Source organism: Centrocercus urophasianus, unplaced genomic scaffold (assembly GCF_019232065.1).
Source record: "Centrocercus urophasianus isolate 14NV4802_14NV808 unplaced genomic scaffold, USGS_Curo_1.0 seq_22, whole genome shotgun sequence".
NCBI classification, from domain to species: domain Eukaryota; kingdom Metazoa; phylum Chordata; class Aves; order Galliformes; family Phasianidae; genus Centrocercus; species Centrocercus urophasianus.
Window position 1 is genome coordinate 15,390,728 of NW_024884778.1, and position 21,537 is coordinate 15,412,264.

At 35.9% G+C, this 21,537-nt stretch overlaps 1 protein-coding gene across 5 annotated transcripts in view; it reads right to left on the minus strand.

Annotated features, from left to right (window-relative positions):
* The window catches only part of ATG7 (autophagy related 7), an 87,244-nt gene that overhangs the window by 47,026 nt on the left and 18,681 nt on the right, over window positions 1–21,537 (minus strand). For 2 of the 5 annotated variants that reach the window (XM_042823860.1, XM_042823859.1), the window contains exons 14-18: window positions 21,050–21,253; window positions 20,695–20,810; window positions 19,904–19,979; window positions 18,358–18,438; window positions 2,475–2,597 (exon numbers count right to left, since the gene is read on the minus strand). In XM_042823860.1, coding sequence (XP_042679794.1) covers window positions 2,475–2,597; window positions 18,358–18,438; window positions 19,904–19,979; window positions 20,695–20,810; window positions 21,050–21,253 — 600 coding nt within the window. Of the gene's footprint in view, window positions 1–2,474; window positions 2,598–12,717; window positions 12,823–18,357; window positions 18,439–19,903; window positions 19,980–20,694; window positions 20,811–21,049; window positions 21,254–21,537 lie in introns of those variants that run through there. The other 3 variants (XM_042823861.1, XM_042823863.1, XM_042823862.1) reach the window with 3 other exon arrangements.

The window sequence follows — 21,537 nt, forward strand, 5'->3', positions numbered from 1 at the left end:
CTATTGAGCACCTCAAGACCAGTTTAAAAATTTGTACATTGAAGTATTTATACAAACATACTTCATGAAAGCAGCTTTGCTTAGGTAAATAAAATGCCAATGATATAACTTTAGGTGCAATTTGCTGCAGCGCAGGACAAGAGTGACAAAAGTTCCAACCCTTCTGACAACTGCCTGAGTAAAACACCTCTTCAAAGGCTCATGATGAGTCAAGATTTTAAGAGAGTTCCTTTTCTTAAAAAAAATAAAGAGATGCATGTTTCCATGTTTGATGCAAATTTATTAGCCAAATGTAATCAACAAATCATTTCATCCAAATCAGTGACTCTATACAAATTGCAAGACTCTATAGTGTGACTCTATAGTGACTCTATATATAGTGTGACTCTATAGTGACTCTATAGTGACTCTATACGAATTGTAAAAAGAACTCTTTCATCACAGGAATAAACGTATTGTTTGGTGAAATTCTATTCAATAGAAAGAAAGGAAATCTTCAATTATTAGAAACCAAACTACAATTCGAAACCTCTTTGAAGAATGAAAGTGCAGAAAGGCAAGTAATTTCTCACCAGAACAGTAGAACAGCCAAACACTCAATACTCTAATCATCAAAGTTGGCCATACGTGTCTCTTGAAACCTGCCTCACCTTGGGTTAAAGAGCACCTAATCAAACTCTCAGTATACTTGGTATCCCATAAAAGACATTTTATGGGATTACTACTAAGTAGTATGGCTTATTACTTTTGTTGCACTCATTAGAATGCCAGGTATCAAGAACATCTTAAATTGTTCTAGAGAGCACTGATCTTAAATCAATAACATCTAAATTTTAGAGTATTCTTCCTGCTGTGAGCAGCCCAAAAGTAGCCAGAGAAGTCATCTAGCAATCTTCCAACTCAGCTGTATAAACTGTTCATAGATTTTAAGGAATCATCATTCTATTGAGCAGGATTTTATTTTTACTTTATCTGCAAAACAAAATTATACTATGCTTTATTATATAGAACTACTCTGTCTTTCCATGACAGCAATGCAATCGCTACATAACCTCACTACTGAACTCAAAGATTTTTGAAAGTACTCTAATTCCATATATTTGTGATAAACTTTGAACTTTACAAAGTTATTTTACAAAATAAACTTCCAGCAGATTCTACATTCTGTAAAGAGTGGCTAAAACTTTATAAAAAAAACACATACACATGCATGCAGTATGAAGCAGCAGAATTAAAAAATTAATACCTGCAAAACAATTTATTACTACCTAGGGCAGAAATAATTCTTTTTAATACTGTCATTAGCTGACTTCTAAGCATCCTACAAGTCCTGTATGGCAGACTACAATCACTCTTATTGCTAATGGGTAGCACCTGGTAAAGAGTATTTGTTTTGCTTTGCTGAATCCCCCTCATATATGCTAAGTTTCTGTAGGCATCACCAGTCTGATTTAAGAGTCCATCAAGTATTTTATGGTTTAATGTCTCCAGCATCTGCTCCAATTATTTTAAAAGGTTAAAACATGAAACAGGGAGTCAAGTCACTATTATTCCTGCAAACCTTATTAAGTAAAAGCGTTGAGTCAATTGCAGCTGAAAAAACAGTTATAGCATTTGCACAGGCTACAGTAACTAAATAATCACTTTTTAAAGCCAACTCTGGAAACATCCATGTGATACTGTTGCACCACAATTAAATTATGCTGAGGAGTATAGACTTTCACAGATGGAGGAAGGATTATAAATATTATTAAATGCAACTTTAAGACAGATACCCTTTTCCATTGAAGAGACTCAATATCACAACTTTTAAGACAGGGTATATCTCTCCTAAAAGCAGAACACGCATTTAACTCCATGTCACAACTTCTGTCACTAAATGAATAAATGAACAGCACTGTATTCCTCACACTGCAATCCATGAAGGAGCATATCTATTGTAATTTAGACCGAGTTAAAATGATAACTGATCTTACACCACATACTACAAGTCAACTCTTTTCTTCAAAATAAACACTTACAAATTCTGATATTAAAAAGTTCTGATTAATTTTCAAAAATGTCTAATCTTCAGTCACAACCAGTAGCAAAAACCACCTGGCAACTTGCATAAATGCTGTGGCTATAAGTTCAAAGTGGGCTCTGTGCTATCATGACTACCTAATGTTGGTATACTTTATCAACAGTGCTGCACATTTCTAACTGGCTGTTAAAATGCATCCCATTTTACATCACTGTACATCATCTGCCCTTAAAGGAAAAAAGAAAAGATTCTCATATCAGCATTTCTCATTCTACAACAGTTACAGGACACCTCCTAACTCACTGTATGGAATACACACATGGCTCATGTAAATCATCCTGTAAATCAAACATTAATGCTTGATTCTACCAATGATTCATTTACTCATATGGTTGCACAGCTGAAAATAACCACCTGGTTTTCCTTTAATATCCAAAGCAGGTTTTCTTACCTCAGCAGCCTGCGTCTCTTGATGTAATAAAGTTAGACCTGTCAAGTCTTCTAAGAAGGAATGCGAGGAATTAAAAACTTTAGCTAGGAAATTAAATCCTTCACGTTCATATTGGTCAAGGACCTGTCAAAAAAACAAATGAATAGACAAACAGAAGAGGATTTAAAATAAATGATTCATCATCTTGTTTTCATCACAGAATAAAAGTAAGTGTTTTCTGAGCATTTGGAAGATTAATACACACTGCACACAGGTAAAAATTACTGAAGAAAGAATGATCATTTCTTTCACTTCAGTTTCTAAGTGTGGGAAAAGTGGAGGTAAGAAGGAAGAAACGTGATGTTTAACGTTTCCTGCTTTAAAGGTATTTTTAAGTGTATAACAAAACAGATGACACAGAAAAAACAAAATTGTGTTCCAACGTCATGGAAGGATTTGAGTTACATAAAACACAGCAGAAGATTGTTCCAACGTATCACTTAACTATAAGGTAAGGCTCTAGCAGAACAATTCTGCGTAAAACACCCAATACGCCTTTATACAGAACACTGCTGCAGAGAATGCAGATGTCCATTCTTTCACAGTATATATTCTATCTCCATTATTTTGTGAGAGAAGCAGAAAGTTGCACAGCTAACATATTCCTTAAAGATATCCACTCTCACTGGATGGACAAGTTCCCTGCAACTGGTGGAACTCACTTCCTCCAGAAAAGAAAGAGAAAGAACAACTGGAAGCACTGCACTTCTAACACACAACCTAACCATGTAAGCTTTATTCCAAGGTTTGAAACAAACAGGCAATCCCTGTCCTCCTGGCCCCCAAATCATTTATTCTTCAGACAATAAGAAAAGAAATTGAAGAGAATGGTGGTGGACAAGAAAATGGTTTCGGTATGTATTCATTTATCTCAACCAGAATTACAACTTACACTCAACAATATCACTCTCTTGTAATTTAACAACTCCTAAAGGCCTCAGATAATCTTAAAACTGTGGGAACTTGCACAGTCAACAGCATTCTTCAGAAAAACAGGTCCACTGAGCTCTTCCCCAAGTCCTACAGGAATTCGGGCTTGTCTCAAAAAACCACTTACATTTTGCTGATACAATTGTTAGAGTATATATATAAATATATATATATATATATGAAAAAATGTCTATATAATATAAACAATATATATAAGTGAAAAAGAGTTGGCTCCTCATTTAGTCAATCACACTAAATGTCCACTTAAGAGCAAAAGCACCTATTCCATACTTAGGTTCCAAAATGTACTAACAGAATCAATAGAAATAACCATAAAGAGTAAGAAGTCAGATGTAAGCAACTGTGACAAATGTTTGGCATGTTCTTAAACATGATATACGCATCTGAAAAAAATATTACAATAAAACTGCACTTTGAGTTCTTGTACTACATCTGGAGAAACTGCTCCTTATAAAGATTCTTTTTACTCTATTCAGCTTTTTGTGCATTTGTGCAATGACCAATACGTGTGACCAGAAGTGAAAAAACAATAAACAGAAAAAATTGCTTAGCTGTATTTCATGGGACTGCATTTTTTTGTTTGCATATTCCTGAGACAAACACGCTAAGACAAACTGTATGTGATGCAATGCAGAGATTTCAAAAACTGCAGTATCCACTTGATAAGCATCCTCCTAATATTATCCACTATACACATTGTGAAATTACAGTATAGGTAAGTATATATATTTTGATGACTACTTCATGTTCCAAAACTCTATAATACCAGATGTGCTGAGGTCTCTTGCATTTGGCTCTTTGTGAAACGCTGCATACACACCACAGCTTATAAAACTTTGGTTACATTCACAGTCTTACCTGTTTGGAATCTGTGAAGCTAGCAGCATTATCAAATGTGTTGCTATTACTGATATTTGTTGGAACCACAATACAGAACTCAGGAGGCATCTTTTTAGTGATGTTGGCCAGGTTACAGGCATATTAAAGGTTTTATGCCGGGTTTAATGGCATATTAAAACAATATACAGAAATGAAACCATAGTCACATTCTAAAACATTATAGCATGTAATAGTCTCTCCCCAAAGGTAAAACCTAGAAAAGGCATACACTGTTGGGATATGCAAACAAACAGAATGGAACGGGAAATGGAGTGCAACCATACTATGTACCATTACAAATGTCTATTGAATAGCCCTCCAATCTTGTTTATTGTTACTCAGGTAAACATGCCTTGATCCTCATTTCCAAAGAGCCATGACTCAAGCCTGAAGCGCAAATTTCCAGGTATTGCTTCCTCAGTGAGCACATTGCTTCAGTCTGCCAGGGTCCTCCGTATAAACTGCTCTGGTTTATGACATAAATATGCATAACCTTTCTGCGTTCCTTGCCACAGCTGTAAACGAATTCTCACATACTCAAATAAAGCAGGCCGCATGACTGCACTGACATTTAAAATGTTTAAGGTGAGTTTTGGATGAATCAACTGGAATTTTTTTTCTTCATTCCTAGTATTGTAATTGCTGCGGAAGAGGCTAGGAAGTCTCTCATGAAGTGTCTTTCAAAATGCCTATTAGGAAAACATCAATAAGATCACAAAACTATGAATCAAAGGGGGATAATTTTTGTACCCAGTGAATTGAATCTTTGGGTTTTTGGGTTTTGTTTTTAAGAAGTTATACAGGAATATTTTACGTGCCCGAAGTTTTGCATTATGGAAAGATCTGAAAATTTACCTCCCCACAAAAAAGAAACTTCATTAAATCACGTTCTAGACTTCCTATAGCATTATGACGGCAAACTTGGGTTAAGGTAACAAGTCTGGCTGAGGAAAGATGCTATCTCAAAAATCTAAGCCTATGATAACAAAGAGTATTTTTCTTGTATTAGCAAGAACCCGAAGAAGTCTGAAAAACTTTACTAAAAAAATGTACTTGCTGTTAAACATTTTTACAGTGGGAATGGTCTGCTGAATAGAATAACTGCTAATTAGCTTTAAAATGAAAATTCCAGCCATGTGACTCAGAGAAAAAGCTATTGAGGAGCCAAAGAACGACCAGGCAGCATCATTCAGCACGCCACCTGAACAGGGGCTGCACCATTAAAGGTAGCATACACTGTAATGAAATAGTCTTAATGTAGGCAGCAATTGAAACAACATTTTTGCCATCTTCAGGGACTTTATTTCCAAAATCAGATGATTAAAACTTTACAATAAATACCACAGAAGGAATAAACATTAACCTGCCCATGTCTAGCCTTTAGTATGCAAGTTTAGTGACACCTGTCATCTGATGAATGTAACACGGCATTGGTTTGTCCAGTCGTCACTGAACATACCTCAAAAGGAGAAAAGAACAGAGTAAAATACAACTCATCTCAAATTCATGTGCCAGAAGACCACACAGGCACACTCTGCAGGTTGTCAGGAATAAAGCCAGTCTAGACATCAAGTAGCAAAAAAAAAACAAAAAACCCCCCCAAAAAAAAAAAAAAAAAAAACTTAAAACATTTCCAGACTTAATCGACGCCCTATTTGGAGCTGTGTGGAAAGGAAAATTTCTCCTCCTTAATCATGCCCAGCAGAGTCCAAAGGCCCAAACTCCTGATTAGCATGAGTTTGCTTTTTAATTCTTCTCTTCACTGCTAACAGCATACTTGGTGCCAGTTACCATCTGAGTAACTGCTTTCCAGAAGGACAGACACTTGAGAGATGTTATTTTTATTATTATTGATCTCAAAGTAATGACTCTATGACAGCAAAAATGAAATAAAAACCCTTAGGATTTTTTTCTGGGAATAAATGTATCACTGTCCAGTCATAACGCTGATGTGTCACCATGTAACAATAAATTTTCTCAAGCAGAAAAAACTGCAAAGCAGCAAAAAAAGAGAACTAGAAGTAATAATTCTTCTGCTGAGCAAGGCCAGCTGGAACAATACAGATTTATTACAGAACCCTCATCTTTTTCTCACTTGCAAGTCACTTTTCAAAGATCAAGAGGAGAATTAGACAGTAGCAAACCTTATGTGCATTATGTCTGTGAAAATTACTCTCAGCAGGGCCCAACAAATTTTAACATCACCTTCTTCTCTACCACATTTGAATCCCCTCCCCTGTTGACACCACAGCTTTGATTTCAGTCTCCATTTCACAGAATCAGGGCTACAATTATTATTATTTCATACACAATGGCACTGTAATAGGTGTGGACACACTTCTTCACAAATTAATGCATTCCTAAAGACTTTTCTGAGTCGGTATGTATCAGTTACATTTTCTTAGCAGTCATTTTATTCTTGTCTGTTTACCAATGGGGAAGAAAAAAAGAGAATCTCATGGTAGGAGAAAGAAACGGAAGGCCTGAGAGTAAAAACTTATTCCAAAATGAGAAACAGATGTACAGCTTTGGTGTTATATTCTTTTTAATAGCATTCTTTACAAAGAATTGCTCAGTAAAATGGCATTCAAAAAAGAGAATCTGGCTCCAGGAATGCTTTGTAGGATGAATGTTACTATATAGCTACAGAAGCATACGAAAACCCTTAATCACAACAGGCTGACAACTCATGTAATACTGGCTCAGTTCTGTCACAAATTTTTAGTGGTTTTTTTTTTTTTTTTTTTAAACCAGTATTTAAGTATCAAGCATATTTAGAGCCTGGGTACTGCTTTGCTTCCACAAGAAAATTTACAGGTTAATATTAGTATAATTATAGTTTAAAAAAAAAAAAAACAAAAAACCATGGATAACACACCTCAAAAACAATAAGGCTGCTGTGTTTAACTCAGCTTTCAAAGCCTCCCTCTCAAAGGTAACAAACATGTACAAACCCAGATATATTTCTGCAGACTGTTATCTATCTATCAGAGACAGTGGAGAACGAGTAGAACATTAGAGTGAATCTCAGCATGCTGAAAACAGAAATTTTGGTTTCAACATCTGCCTGGAAAACTAGATAAAAACAAGTTGCCGGATTTCAAACTTTTCAAAGCCAGATATAACTGCAGTTAAAACAGAAAATTTAGCCGTAGACTATAAGGCTGTGGAGAATTCTCTTAAGTGAGAAGGCAGTACAATGAAGTAAAGAGCCATCACGATGGGTGCAGGCAGTTGCAAAGGCGACAGTGCTAAAATCTCAGTATTTTTACCAGGAGACCCATAACTTGGTTTCCTAAAAATATATATGTAAATATCCTTGGCTCCTAGAGTCCTGCTGTTTCATGAGGGTCTCAATTTTTCCTGCCATTTAGTCCTTAGAAGTTGTAAAAAAGAAAAAAAATCCCAATAAAGCAACCCTGTGATCCATTCTAAAAATGTACAGCCTAATAAGGTCATCCATCCACGACAAACACCACAAGAAAATTGAATTTTTCTGAGGACCATATGATTTTTAAGAGACTCAGTTCATGATTTGGAAGAGGAAAGTCTACAGAGTTATTATGAATACAAAGATGACTAAAGATGGATCTTCAGGTAATACTGCATTGAGTATTACCTTAATGTGCATATGAATGGCCATCCATACTTGGACATCCACACACAATGTACTTTCAAAATCCAGATCATAAAACAAAGTTCTGCGAAAAGCTTTATTCCAGGTGCAAGCTGAAGAAGGGTATTCTGAAAACAGTGGAAGGTTATAAACCGCAAGGCAAGGTTGACATCATTTTTGGCTGATGTTCAAATAATTAAAACTATTTCTGCACGCACAGCTTTCCTCTTACCTTCTCATAATCACTACTGAAAATGAAAGCATATCAGTAGAAAACCCTAACGGTAATTAAAGTGCAATTTTATGTTGAAAACTTAAGAAATTGCTGATTTAAATTAGAGTAGAAACATGGTGACACAAATGTGTTTTGTCTGTTGCTGTTACCGGCGCTGATTTGAATTACAACTGATGGAAGATGGGAGCATTAGCTTATTCAAGAACAGCCAGACCCAAAAGCCCTCAACAGGATTTTTTTAACCTTGGATTTTCACTTTATTCTTTTAAATAATGAAGTGGAAAGGAGCATTCTTTAAAATGTAAGAGATCTCAGTTTAAACTCAATTTTGTCCAAACTGAATTCCCAAAATTACATGTGTTCTGAGATTTTCTGCAATAACCTTGACATGTTTTATTCAAGGGCTGCTCTGAAAGTAATGCTTTGTATTTTATTACGTTAGCCCACAATGACAGCAGCAGATGTTCACAGAATAGCAGTAGAGATTGAACCATCCCATCAATATTGTCACATTTTGTTGCTGTATGACAGATGGCAGCAGAGGAGCAGTCAGACAGAATGGTATCTCACACAGAAGTGAGTACAGAGCAAAGTGGTGCCCTTCGATTTCTCCATGTGGGGAAAAAAAAAAAAGGCACTCACTGACATTAACTCACACTTACTGAATGTTCACAGCAACCAAATCAAGGATGTGAGCACAGGGAGTGTGGTGCATTTCAGCAGTGGTGACACCAACAGTGGTCACCTCCACTAGTGCAGATTTTTACAAGCACAGCATGCAGGTTCTTGGTCATTGCTGATGAAAATGCACAGCTAGTGGTGGTGTCTATGCTGAAAAAACTGTTCTTAAGCTGAGAATTAGCTCTATCAAATAGTGCCATTGTGCTCTTAGTTTCCACAGATGTAAATGGGAGGAATTACTTTCAGGGCAAAGTGCATATACCATTTTCCTGACACAAATTGATAGACCAATATAAATATGTAAAGCACTTAAATTTTTATTTTAGCTATTTTATTTTCTAAACTATTTCTTGCAAACTGTTTGAAACAATGACACCTTCTAAACCCTTTCGACTGAATAATGTACAAACAGTTAAGACATCCCTGTCTGGAAGCATTAGCAAATATAAGTGAAGAGATAGTAATGAGGGTGAAAAGTAGAAGAGAACACCAACTTAGATACAGAAAACAGAAATAGAAGAATTTTTCAAGTAGACAATATTATTAGATCTTGATCTATTTAAATTGGGATACATATTATTCAGTCACCTAAGAGGCACCTCCTGCTTGCTCCACATTTTGCACTTGATGCATACTTACAGTTTTACTTTTATACCCATTCTGCCCTCCTGTTCAAAATTTACGCTGATCAGCCCATCAGCACTCAACAACATATTTGGTTCCAGTCCATACTAGCATTAGTCACTATCTTGTGCATAGAAGCTGCACGAGGTCCTCATTTTTCCCCCATAATGCCTGAGGTTACTGGTGAACTGTGGCAGGATAATGTATTCTTGTTATCTATATGTAAGGAGAGACATCAGTACCACAGTTCTAATTGCTGACTTGAAGAAACAGTTCTGAAACTGTATTCGTGTTCCTCACACAAGACCTAAAAGCTGGAAGTAAAATAAGGGCACATCCCCAGATGAACTAAATGTTCTTCTGACAGAAAAGCAAATTCACTTGCACTGAATACTGTTTTGGTTCTCCATACAATAACATTTTATAAAGATGAGATGGTTCATCTCTGAAGTGCTCAAAAGCAAGCAAGAAGTCAGTGCAGACTGAGTCCTACAAATGAAGTTACTTATTTCATCCAGCCCTTCCCTGCCATCAGCAATCCAGGAGTAAGGCCTGACCTGTCAGACACCAAGGACTCAAAACTACTGCTTAATTAAAACTTGCTCTTGCCCAGTAGCTCCTAAAACCAGATCTCTAACTTAAAAATCAGAATCTTACAGATTACTGAAGAGCAGATTTATTTTTTTCATCTGGATGCACTACACTACCTATACAATACAGCAATCAGAAGGAGGATAGCGTTTAGACCAAACTCACTGGATTTCATCAGTTTTAGTCATTTTACTATCATCCAAAATTCAATTTTCTTCACTCTTTTCCAATTCCAAAGAAAATACAAAAATGCATCTTGGAAGAATTTTGGCAAAGTCAGAGATAGATGGAAAGATTAAAAAATGTATTAAAATTAAACCTTTATTAAGTTTTAACTGTTGAAACATGCCTAAATGAGCATTTGCAAACGAAGCAACAGTTGCCCAACAAAATGAGGCTCACAACTTGTTAAGTTTAACAACAGAAAATTGGTAGAGATGAAGACAGCCTCCTGTCAGAGTGTAATGAGAAGAATGCTGGAGAAGCATGCAAGAAAAGAAGTTGCAACAGATAAAAAAAAAAATGAAGGCACTAAAAAATAAAATTATCTAGGAAAAGATATAGTCCCTACCTCTTTAATCTCATGAAATTGCAATATATAATTTACTTTTATTTTCATTGTACATCATTCCAATATTAAAATCTACACATTTAAATACTATTTGAATATGATAGAATAACAAAGCAAGTTGTAATATGACCTAAAGGATAGGAGAAAAATGCAAACAGACTCTCACATGATCACCCACTTCCATGAGACAAGTGTTGCAAGAGTTGACTATGGAATAGAGGAAAACAGGTATATTTTTGTTCTTTCAAAGCATGTTGCTGTTACTTTTTGGCATGCAAAAGAAAAACTGTAGCCCAAATTGCAAATGCCCAATGTGCTGTACCAGATAAAAGTGAAGTGCATGTCTATCAGAATTATCAGTGCAAAAGGATGCTTTGGACAACCACCTGCATTCCTTAATATTTTCATACATTTAGAATCAAATTTCCATTCAACCCTGCCAGTTTTTAAGGTTAGGATGTATATAAGAAAAACTGATCTGCTGATAATTAACACTTAGTACATACCTGATATGAAAATGTATTTTGCCTCATTGCACTAAATATGCCAACACAGTAAAAGACTTTGTAAAATAGTCACTAATATTGAGGTAGATATGTTCCAGACAGCAGCATTTGAGATCCTGCCCTCCCCCAATCCTACTTTGTTTTTGGTTTTGGTTTTCTTGTTTGTTTTAAGGCATCCCTCATCTTACTGTGTCCAGATTTCCTTCGGTGAATACGCACTGAATCCTTGGTATAACTGAACAACAACGAACAAAATACGTTTGGCTGTGAGTACGCAAAAATGTATGGAAGTAAAAAGTAAAAACTACAAATATTCATATCCAGCAAAATGTACAACTGCCCTTTTCAGTTCCAGAAAGAAACCCACAGAATTATTTGAACTACATCTTTCAATATCACCCAACTTTGTTTCTGCAAGTCTTACACAAAGCCTGTCACGATCATTACTTTTAATTCAAAATTATTTTAGTTCAGTTTTGGTTTTAGTGATGCACTGTAAGAACTCTACAGAAAGATGACAAAACCACTAAATTGCCATTAGAATAACTTCAGACTGTATTCTGGACACAAATATTGAACAACACATCAATACCAGAAAATTATGGTGATGCCATTTCTTTCCTACTTACTGACAATCTTCTTACATTTTACTGATTATAATCAAAATTGAATCAAGTTGGAGGAAGAAAAAAACTCCAAGAATGTATTTGGAACGCAGCAGAAACACAACCAGCCAGAAGCAGAAATCAATTATTTTTAACACTGCCAGGTTTCCTCCTCCTCTTCAAAACACTATTTTAATGTGAGTTAATATTTAAAAAGGAAGCTTCATCTTTTGTTCAGATGACAAAGATTTCTGTTTTGACAGGAGAGAAAATGGTTAATGAAATCCTTAACCATGTTACAACTGCTTAGAATGATGTTCTGCATTCATTTTGGATCACTGAAAAATGTTTTTTCAAAAAACATTTTCATGTTGTTTAACACAAGAACAAGGAAACTAGTTAACTCCATGATATAGACAGCCACACAAGCTGCTGCTTAGGCCAAATTTTATGATTCTTTGCAACACCACTTTGTTTCTTCTATCCAATGTATTACTTTGCTAGGCCCACATAAAATCAACATGTTATTTCACTTAAACATCAGGAACCACTTAAATTCAACAAATAAAAGAAAGAGGATAATAAAATTGTTTTCTTCTCTGAAGAGAGAAAGCATGTTACTGCTAGAAAGGGATTCTTAATCCAGCAGCTCTACTGCTCCTAAACCAACAGTACTAACAGTATAATTGCTGATTTTCTAGAGCAGAAGAAAGAAGGAATAAGACAAGTTTGAGTGTTACGTTCTCTTCTTGTTCCTTTTTCTCCCTTCTCCTGGAGAAACCATTATAATCTTTCAAACAAAACTTCCATTGCAAAGAACACAATACTAGAGAGCAGCTTCTAAACACGCTCTGCAACAGGCCTTGCTCTTTTCTCCCTTGTGCCTCAAAGACAAGATCCCAAACCATAATAACGAGAGAAGGAATGTTGTTTTACATTGTTTAAACATTTATTTTATGCCATGTAGCATTTAAACTCCCCAAGTTATCTAATGGTTGCATCTGCCACCCAGGGAGCAAAGCTTCTGCACGATGAAGACAAATGGACTGGCTAGGAAAGAAAAAAGACAACTTAGGACAGAGGTCTGGGCAATAAAAGCTGCTTCTACTCAGCAAAACATAAAAGTTGCAAATCTCCAGTTCTCAACATTTAAACACAGTTGCAAACACCCACACACAAGACAAACATTTTGGCACTGCACACACAGCTGCTAGCCTCTGAGATGCTAAGATTTACTTGTCCTGAAGTCAGAAGTTTTGAAAATGCATCCTCCTCTCAGCGCTGAGAGGCCTGAGCCCAAAACAAGTCCTCACCCACAGGAAAATATTTGGATGAGTGGTTTCGTCTCAAAACACCGATTTTAACTTGCTGTAAGCCATGTCAGTTCTTAATACAGTTCTTAATATGTTAACAACATGAGCTAAGATAGTGTCTTACTGGTACGTAAAAAGGGACACAGGTTTCCCCCTCCAAATATAAGTAATAATAGAAACAAACCAGTCTCTGCTGTAACTCTGAATTAGTTACAATAGACCATGAGAGGATGATCAAAAAGAAAAAAAGTGAGCAAATTTTTTCTTTTTAAACATCACTAGTTTTTGGAAAACAACTCTCCAACTAGAGCTTTTAATTTGAAACATCTCCTCAATTATTATATGCTTGCTACATTTGTCTTAGTTGAAGAAAACAAACAAATTGATTAAAGAAGTTTTTTTCTTTAGCAGACATGCTGAAAGTTTCAAGGAAGACATAACAGAAGGGCTAAGAGCAATGGCTCATTACAGATTGTTAGCATCGTGGTGCCCGGGGGCAGGGAGAAGACAACAAGTGAGCCTGCCAGCAGCAGTATTCATTAAAGTTTGAACCATCCTTCTCAGGACCTGACAGAATTTTTCAGACAGCCTCCTTTCTATTTAGTACCATATGACACATAAGCAAGATTTTGGTTTCAATCCTCTCTCTGCAGACTCTCTGGGAGTCGGTTTGGAGCTATCTTCTCCCTAAATGTCAATCAGCCTGCACCTCAAAAGTCTGAAAAACAGTACAAATCATTTTTAACTCTTACATTCTAGCAATAACACATCAGAATCTGTCTGCTTTTTGAGTTTTTGTAAATGGTATGATTTAAGATTGAGCAGAAATATTTTCTACCTTTCCCAACGTGACATCATTACGCCCAAGAAGGTTTGTCAGACACTGTTGTCATATGCAGTTCTACTTACATATATTTCATAATGTCACATACAGTTTCAGGTATACGACAGATAAGGAGCTCAACCTCCCAACTCATTAGGTCTCCAGTGCTTTCCTAAGATCCATTTTCTAATTCTCATCCATGCTGTCTGTAGAGACACCTCCTCCACCCACCCCATGTACTAAAGACCACATCTCTGATTCCTCACCCTTTTTTGTTCACAAAATAAGGATAAAAGTTAATACCTCTTAGATTTGTGTTTGATCATATTGCTCTCCTCTAAGGGAACAAAGTTTGACTACAATGGACACACCCATGGATCATTTTAGTGTGCGATGCAGCACTCCTTACAAGCACCATAGCTTACTTCTGTTAATATCCTTTTGCTTGAGATAACAAAATGTAGCATAAGTTGACTTTATAATTGAAGTCTGTTAGTTTTGAAATAATAAGACCAAGCAATATTTTCAAGAATGTGCACCTTCCATGCAATTGGGAGGAAAAAAAAACATCCTCATGGCAACTAGTTTTAAAACACATTATTTCAATTCTCTTAAAATCAACATCCAAAGAGCTAAAGGGCAGCCTGAAGTTTCACAAGTTTTGGGCAAAACAATCCTGATTCCTCCTCCTGTCCATTGTTGAGGAGCAGGATAAAAAGACTTGATACATTTCTGTATGTCACTTATCAAATAACAATTTCCTATGTTACCTTAAGAGCAAAATAGTATTACATTTAACTCAGTATACTCAAAACACGCTTAGATGTGTTAGTGATGGATTCTTTAAGTACGTAATCTATCCAGTATTCATACTCAGGCTGCACTGTGCACAGAAGTGTCAAATGTTAATACATTTAAGTTCAGGAAATAAGTTATAAATAGATTCAATCTCAATGTCACAGGACAGTAACAGAAATTATTCTTTACATTCTTGTAAGTTTTTGCAGTGTTCATTCTTGAATGACAAACATTTCTCCCTGTAAGCCATGCCAGAGTTAGCTTCTTTTGTTAAGAATAAAGAAAACCTTTTCTCCCCCAGGACTTACACATCAAAGCAATATTTTAATTGAGAAATATGCAGGTTATTACTGGGAGAAAGAAAAAACCTTTCCTCAATGCAGCTAAAGCAAGTACCATTGGCATTGCTGAAATTAAAATTATATCAACTCAAAGTCTCTGAAAAATGCAGGTTACTGCCATTGCTGATCTGAACTTTATAAAGTAAAAATGCATGCAAAGCAGTTAGCAGATGAAAACAAACACATTATTATGTCTGCATGATGGTAGATTTCAAAATTGAGACACTCATAAATAACTTATGCAATGCAAGCACTTAGCAAATGTCACAGCAATAGCATTTAATCTATTGTGAGGATGTTAAAAAGGGAAAACATCTACAAGGGCAGGGAAACATCTTGACTGAAAACAAACAGTGCCTGGTATGTCATCCCTGATCCTGGTGTCTGTCCCTTCATGAAATGCAAAAAAAACTGGGGAAGCCTTTAAAGGTACAGTCAGTAACATTACTGAGTGCTAAAAATCAGTAAGGGAAGTAGAAAAATATCTTACAGGAAAATTACAATGCTTACCAAAACACTGACTATAAATCTGAACGTGAGAGAAAATATCTGTACGCTATACAAGAGAACAGAGGATAAGCAAATCCAAATTGGGTGGAATCAGCACTCTTCTCTGACATTCAACTCTGGGAATTCACAAGGAAAACTCATGAATCTACGGTTCATTTCAGGATGCACCAGGAGGAGCAAGAACAGGCAAATTTTCATTATCCTAAATAAAAAATAATAAACTGCTCATGTTAATACAGTAAGATAAATATTTTAACATCCATGTTTCAAGGCATTAGCCAGATGCCTGCAAGGATCAAGACCACTCTGTTTTTACATGGAATATGCTTTTCACCATAATATTATGAGAAAGTAACTTTATTTCACTCCCAACGGGTAAAGGGGCAGCTTAATTAGCACACTAAGTAATAAGTCAAAGATGTTTGTTGTTTAAGAGAGCAGTTAGTAAAATCAAGTATCCATAACCAACGAACTTTGGACTCTCTCCCCTCAGAGAAATAACTTCACCATGGATAGAGAAGTGCAAAAGGAAAGCTTACAGTGCTCCTCAGACCTACTATGAAGCAGGCTAAGTGCAGTGCTGTTAGTTTGAAAGATGCTTTCAAGAACACAATTTTTCTAGTTCAACACAAGAGAGAGGGGGAAAATCATACACAGAAAATTTGGCCCAGATGCTGTGATCATCCCAAAATTCCTCAACAATTGCCTGTGGGAAACTCCTCTGGCATGCAGCCTGGTTAGGACAATACTGGGTAAGGAACCACTGGCTGCTAGGGTGTCTGAGTTCTTCAGTTTCAGAAACAGAAAAAACTGTGAGTCAAAACGAAGTGGAACGTAATCTCTAAACACACAGACCATGAGCAGCTTCTCCCAAGTCATCCAGCTGTACCACTACATTTTTTAAAGAGCTCCTCAGTCATTAGCTTTGTGTTTGAAGAGTGACAAGTGCTTAAGAACAAGAATGCTGACATAAGAACAAACAGAATGAGTTAGCAGCAAATCCAATCGTATCAGAAAGAACCTAGTTCCATACATTTGAATTTATAGTAAAGCTGGCATAAAAGCATTTAAACAAACAAAAATCATCGTACAGGCTATAATTAAACTGGATTTGTCATTTCAAGGTATTAGCATCAGATGTCCAGATAATACAGGGTGACATACTCTTACACTAATAAACAAAGTTAGCAAAGTAAACAAATGCTGTGTTTCTACTGTAAGGAAATACGTGCGCCAATGAAGCAACTTTTTCAGCACAAAAGTAATTTAATCCTCAAACCACATGAAAAGTGATCTCTCTGGGAATAGCACAGCTGCTAAAATCCAAGTCAGTTTTTATTAAATCATCAAGTCTGTTTATGTAAAACAGAGCTCTCTTAAAATGACCTCCAAGAGGAAATGATTTGCTAACAAAAAATTGATACCTGCATTTAATTTATCTACATCAATGTGTGTTATGATAAATCAATGTCCTGGGTCAGAGATAAAGACAAAAAAGGAAAAGCTTGTTCTAAAACTTCAAAGACTCCAACATCATACAGTTTTTCCCCATTTCTACATATTTTTTTTTATGAAAGCAACAGAAATTGCCAATCATACTTCTGGAACAGAGAGAAAATACTTTTTTTTAACTACTGCTATGCTTTCAACTACTTAAGACAGTAAACACATCCCTAAAAATAACAGCAGATTGAAGTTCTGTGCTTGAACTTTTGAGGAGAAAATGGACACAATAATTCCATCAAAACTTGTCAAACACACCAAGACAGCCTGAAAAAATAACAGGAATACTGTACAAAAATAGTTTCTGCAAAACATCTTAAGATCTCAAAAAAAAAAAAAAAAAAAGAAAAGATAGTCCCTCAAGAGTTTTTGATAGCTATTTGAAACAGGAAGGATAAGCACAGTGGAAACAATGAAAAGAAATTATTGCAGTCAGTCTCTAGGTGCATAAAAGCTAACTAAATTAATGGCACTTGCAAGCAGGCCAAACAATGAGTCAAAACTTCTGAATCTTCATATCAAGTTATCCCAAAGCTTTTGAGCCTTCCACTACATGGCCATAGAAAACCTGCCAGAAGGACTTTTCAAGGCCACAATACAGGAAAACAATCCAAGACTAAAAAGGAGGCCTCACACAGACACATTTAGTGAGCTGCCCCAGTGTTCTGGCAGGACATAGGTCAGATTCTAGCAACAGCTGTAAATCCATTAGGTGACTCAGGACTGTCAACGCTAGCATCAAAATGAAGCAGTTTTCTTAATAAAGAAATGTTACTGAAGTTGTTTAGTTTTTTTTGACGTGTTCTTTGTATGTTGTTTCATACCATAAAATACAAATTTAGACAATATATTTATAATGATACTAAATTCAAGACAGGTAAATTTAAGTTTATTCACTGGGCACCAAAAATAGTTTCTTAAAAAAACAGAACCAATTTTATTCCCTGCTATAAAGCTACAAACATTTACCAGTATTTACACGACAAAACATTTCAGAAATGCACTGTCCCTAATCTGCTGGGAGTTCTTTTTTTTCCAGTTGTGAGCAAAATCTTTGCTGAGATGCTAATAGGTTGTGTCAAAAGAAAAAAAAAAAAAAAAAAACAAAAAACAACCCAAAACCAGAAAGCAGCTACAAAAAGAATACAAGGGCAACAGAGCTTTAGCTGAAGTGAGAACACAGATTCCAAGCCTTAAGAAAACGTCAAACATAAAGCAGATTATAACATCTTATAAGTGACCTAGAGCAAAGCCATTCTGTACACAGATCAAGTACAGCAAAAAAACTCAGACTTACTTTGGGGGAACAGGCTGTGCACTTATCAAATGCCAAACTGACTGGAAGAACATTATCAAATCTTGATAAAAAACCACGGATCTGGAAGGTGAAAAAAATTACAACTATAAAAAACAGGTTTCCAGAATGTTATGAGTTGGACATAATTATAGCTATTCTTTATCTTTTTACTGAATATTTAGGGTAATACAGTTGAATACAGCGAAGATCACCACTAAGAGCTGTATTAAATTTATACCTGCATATATTACACTTCTATATAGAAATAATGATACAACTATCTGAGCACCAGATTATTTAAGATAGAGGCACAGCACCACCTGGCGTTTGAGCTATCAGACTGCAAAACTAAGTGACAAGTCGTGGTGTAAGAACTTAAATCATTGCAGATTATACGTTAGAGGTGGACAAAATTAACTGCTGCTCATTCCTAGATTTTGCCATTGATACAACACACTAACATGCGATTTTAAAATTCTAGACCATTTCTTGTAATAGTATTTGCAGAACTACCCCCTACGTCCACTGTAACAAGCAAAAACAAAAAACTCCATGGGTGTGAGGAGACAAACTCCTGAAAGTGACCTGGAGAGGCTCCAGTTAACAGAAAGGACCACAAGCGAACCTCAAGGACCCCACTTCATGTGATGATCCCATGTTACTGCTTACTACACAACACTATCAGAAAACAAAAACAGACCAGTTTTACTTATTGCTGTGATTACTTGGAGATCACAAAAAAAAAAAAAAAAAACCACAGCAGCACTTTTAGGTTTTTCTGAATCAAAATTCATCTTGAACACACAAAAAGCTAACAGAACTCCAAAATTCCACTTATTTGAGAATGAAAATGTTTTTTTGTTGGTGTTTTTTTTTTTTTTCTTTTTTTTACTCGGAGTAAAACATGAATAAGCAGTATAAAGCAAGAGGAGTGTAGAACTTCAAATACCCAGTGATACATCCCAGGGTATATGAATACATTAAGTTCAGTAGATAGCTTTTTTAAAGACCCTGTCAATATAACTAATGAAGTCAGTTTACCCATCACTGTGAAATATGGTATCCTAAACACAAATTTATAGCTGCAGCTTGGGATCAGTACATCATAAAGACTTCTGTGCTGCATCAGAAAATCATGGGTATTTTAGAGAACTGTAACAGTTATGAGTTGGTTGGATCTGATTTTTTTTTTTTTTTTAATCTGTACTAGGGTTGAAAAGAAGAATAAGAGCAACTTTGAGATGCTCATTCTTAGCTCTGATGAGAACAAAGCAGAGGTTGTAATATTCATGCTGCCTGCTAGTGGCTCTGTCTCCAAATAAATTCCTGGTAAGTAGGCAGTGTTGGGATAGAAGCACTGCCAGCAACACTATAACCTTGGCTTGCATTACTCTTAATTATTCTTAATCCAAATATGAAGACTCAGTCCCTTCTGGGAATGGAATCAGATCAGCATACAGTACATTTTTAAGGAGGCAAGCTGTGATGTGTGTCTTATATCAGTACCAAGATTTTAGATGAAATCATTTTCTCACAGATTTCTTACCTGATGAGGAACAAGCCCAAGAGAAGTAGGTGGCTCATTCATTCTATCATCACTACTGCTGGCCACAGCATAACCACTGACAAAAATCCAAGAAGGAAAATTAGAACAAGACAACATACTGAACAGTCAAAGTTTCCAGTAAGCTACAAGGCATTTCATTTCAGCTTGCAATTTAGAATCTGGAAAGTAAGCTATCAGGAAAGATTGCTTCACAGTAACTAAGCTCCAGCATGGGAATACAAAAATCTTCAGAACCAGTCAGACACTTGTAAGTCACTTGCATTCAAATTTTAATTCACTTCCTCTTTCATTGCTTTTAAAGACAGAAAATAAACCTAAATTTTAGATTAGAAAATTCCATAGACATTTGTGCATCATATGCACTTAGTTTTAATTAGGATTTTGAAGTATTTAGCTTATCTTAACGCCTTTCTTGTGACAAAAGTAGTTATGACAGCTCATCATTACACTCAAATGCTCTCTTGAGTAAGGGATCTATTCACAGAAAACACTTTCTTTTGAAATATTCTCAATACTTTCACACCTTTAAGGTCAGAGAAAAAAAAACTTGCCAATCTCCAAGACAAAACTTGGATTTGATCATTTAGTTCTCTCTTAAATACCGTTACACTACAGTAAAACATAATACATGATCCATACATCACATTAATTTATAGGCAACAATGCATTACAGAACTCCCCTACTTAACGCATAGCCCCTCCTTCTTCTCCCAAAAGATTATATAAAGTAACTGATTTCTCAAGGAGCATCTCTCTCTGAAATGACTCACCCTTCTGGATGCTGTAAAACAGAAACCATTAATTCCACTGCAAGAGCTCCGGCTATCATGGCTAATCCAGGTCGACTGACTGTACACTGCTGATCCAGCGTTCGATCCCTGGTGGACTAGAAAGATATATAATTTTAAAAAAGTGATTTTGCTGTTCTTCTAAACAATATATCTTTAGTGACTTGCAATTCATTTCATTTTTGTTTTTTAACTTCCAAATAAAAGATAAACTATTTCTTAATCCTGTGCAAATCAATGTAAGAGGAATCCTTGATGAAATGCTATTTAAAGGAAATAAAAATTCAATTCAACAAGAGATACACAATGGTCACCATTTGCATAACACTGTACTCACATCCCCTGGTGCCACAACATCATTGCAGAAATAGCAGCCCAGCTTGTAGCCAGGGATATTTGAAAAGAGCGACGAGCCCAAAAGGTCAGAAGGACCAGGGGCAGTGCTGAAACATGCGCTGCCAGTTTCTTGCTGTTTGGGTTTCTTCAGTCCATGTCTCATAACGACAAACGTGTCAAACCCCAGGGCAGCATTGATGACCAGCTATGGACAATATAGAGAACAAACCTGAAGTGAGCCAAAAGGAGAGGGGAAAAAAGACCACATGGTTTTCTTCACTGTAAACTTCATACAGAAAAGCCCACACAATCTTTAGTCAGATGAATAACCTAATAACTACCTATTTATCATCCTAGCCGTAACAAAACCCAGATTTTCTGATATGTGGCAAATCCCAGTTGTCAAGCATTAAAAGAACATACAAATATTTCAGAACATTTTTTTCCTTTCTTTCTGGGAACTGATAAAAATGACTTCTTTTTTTGCAC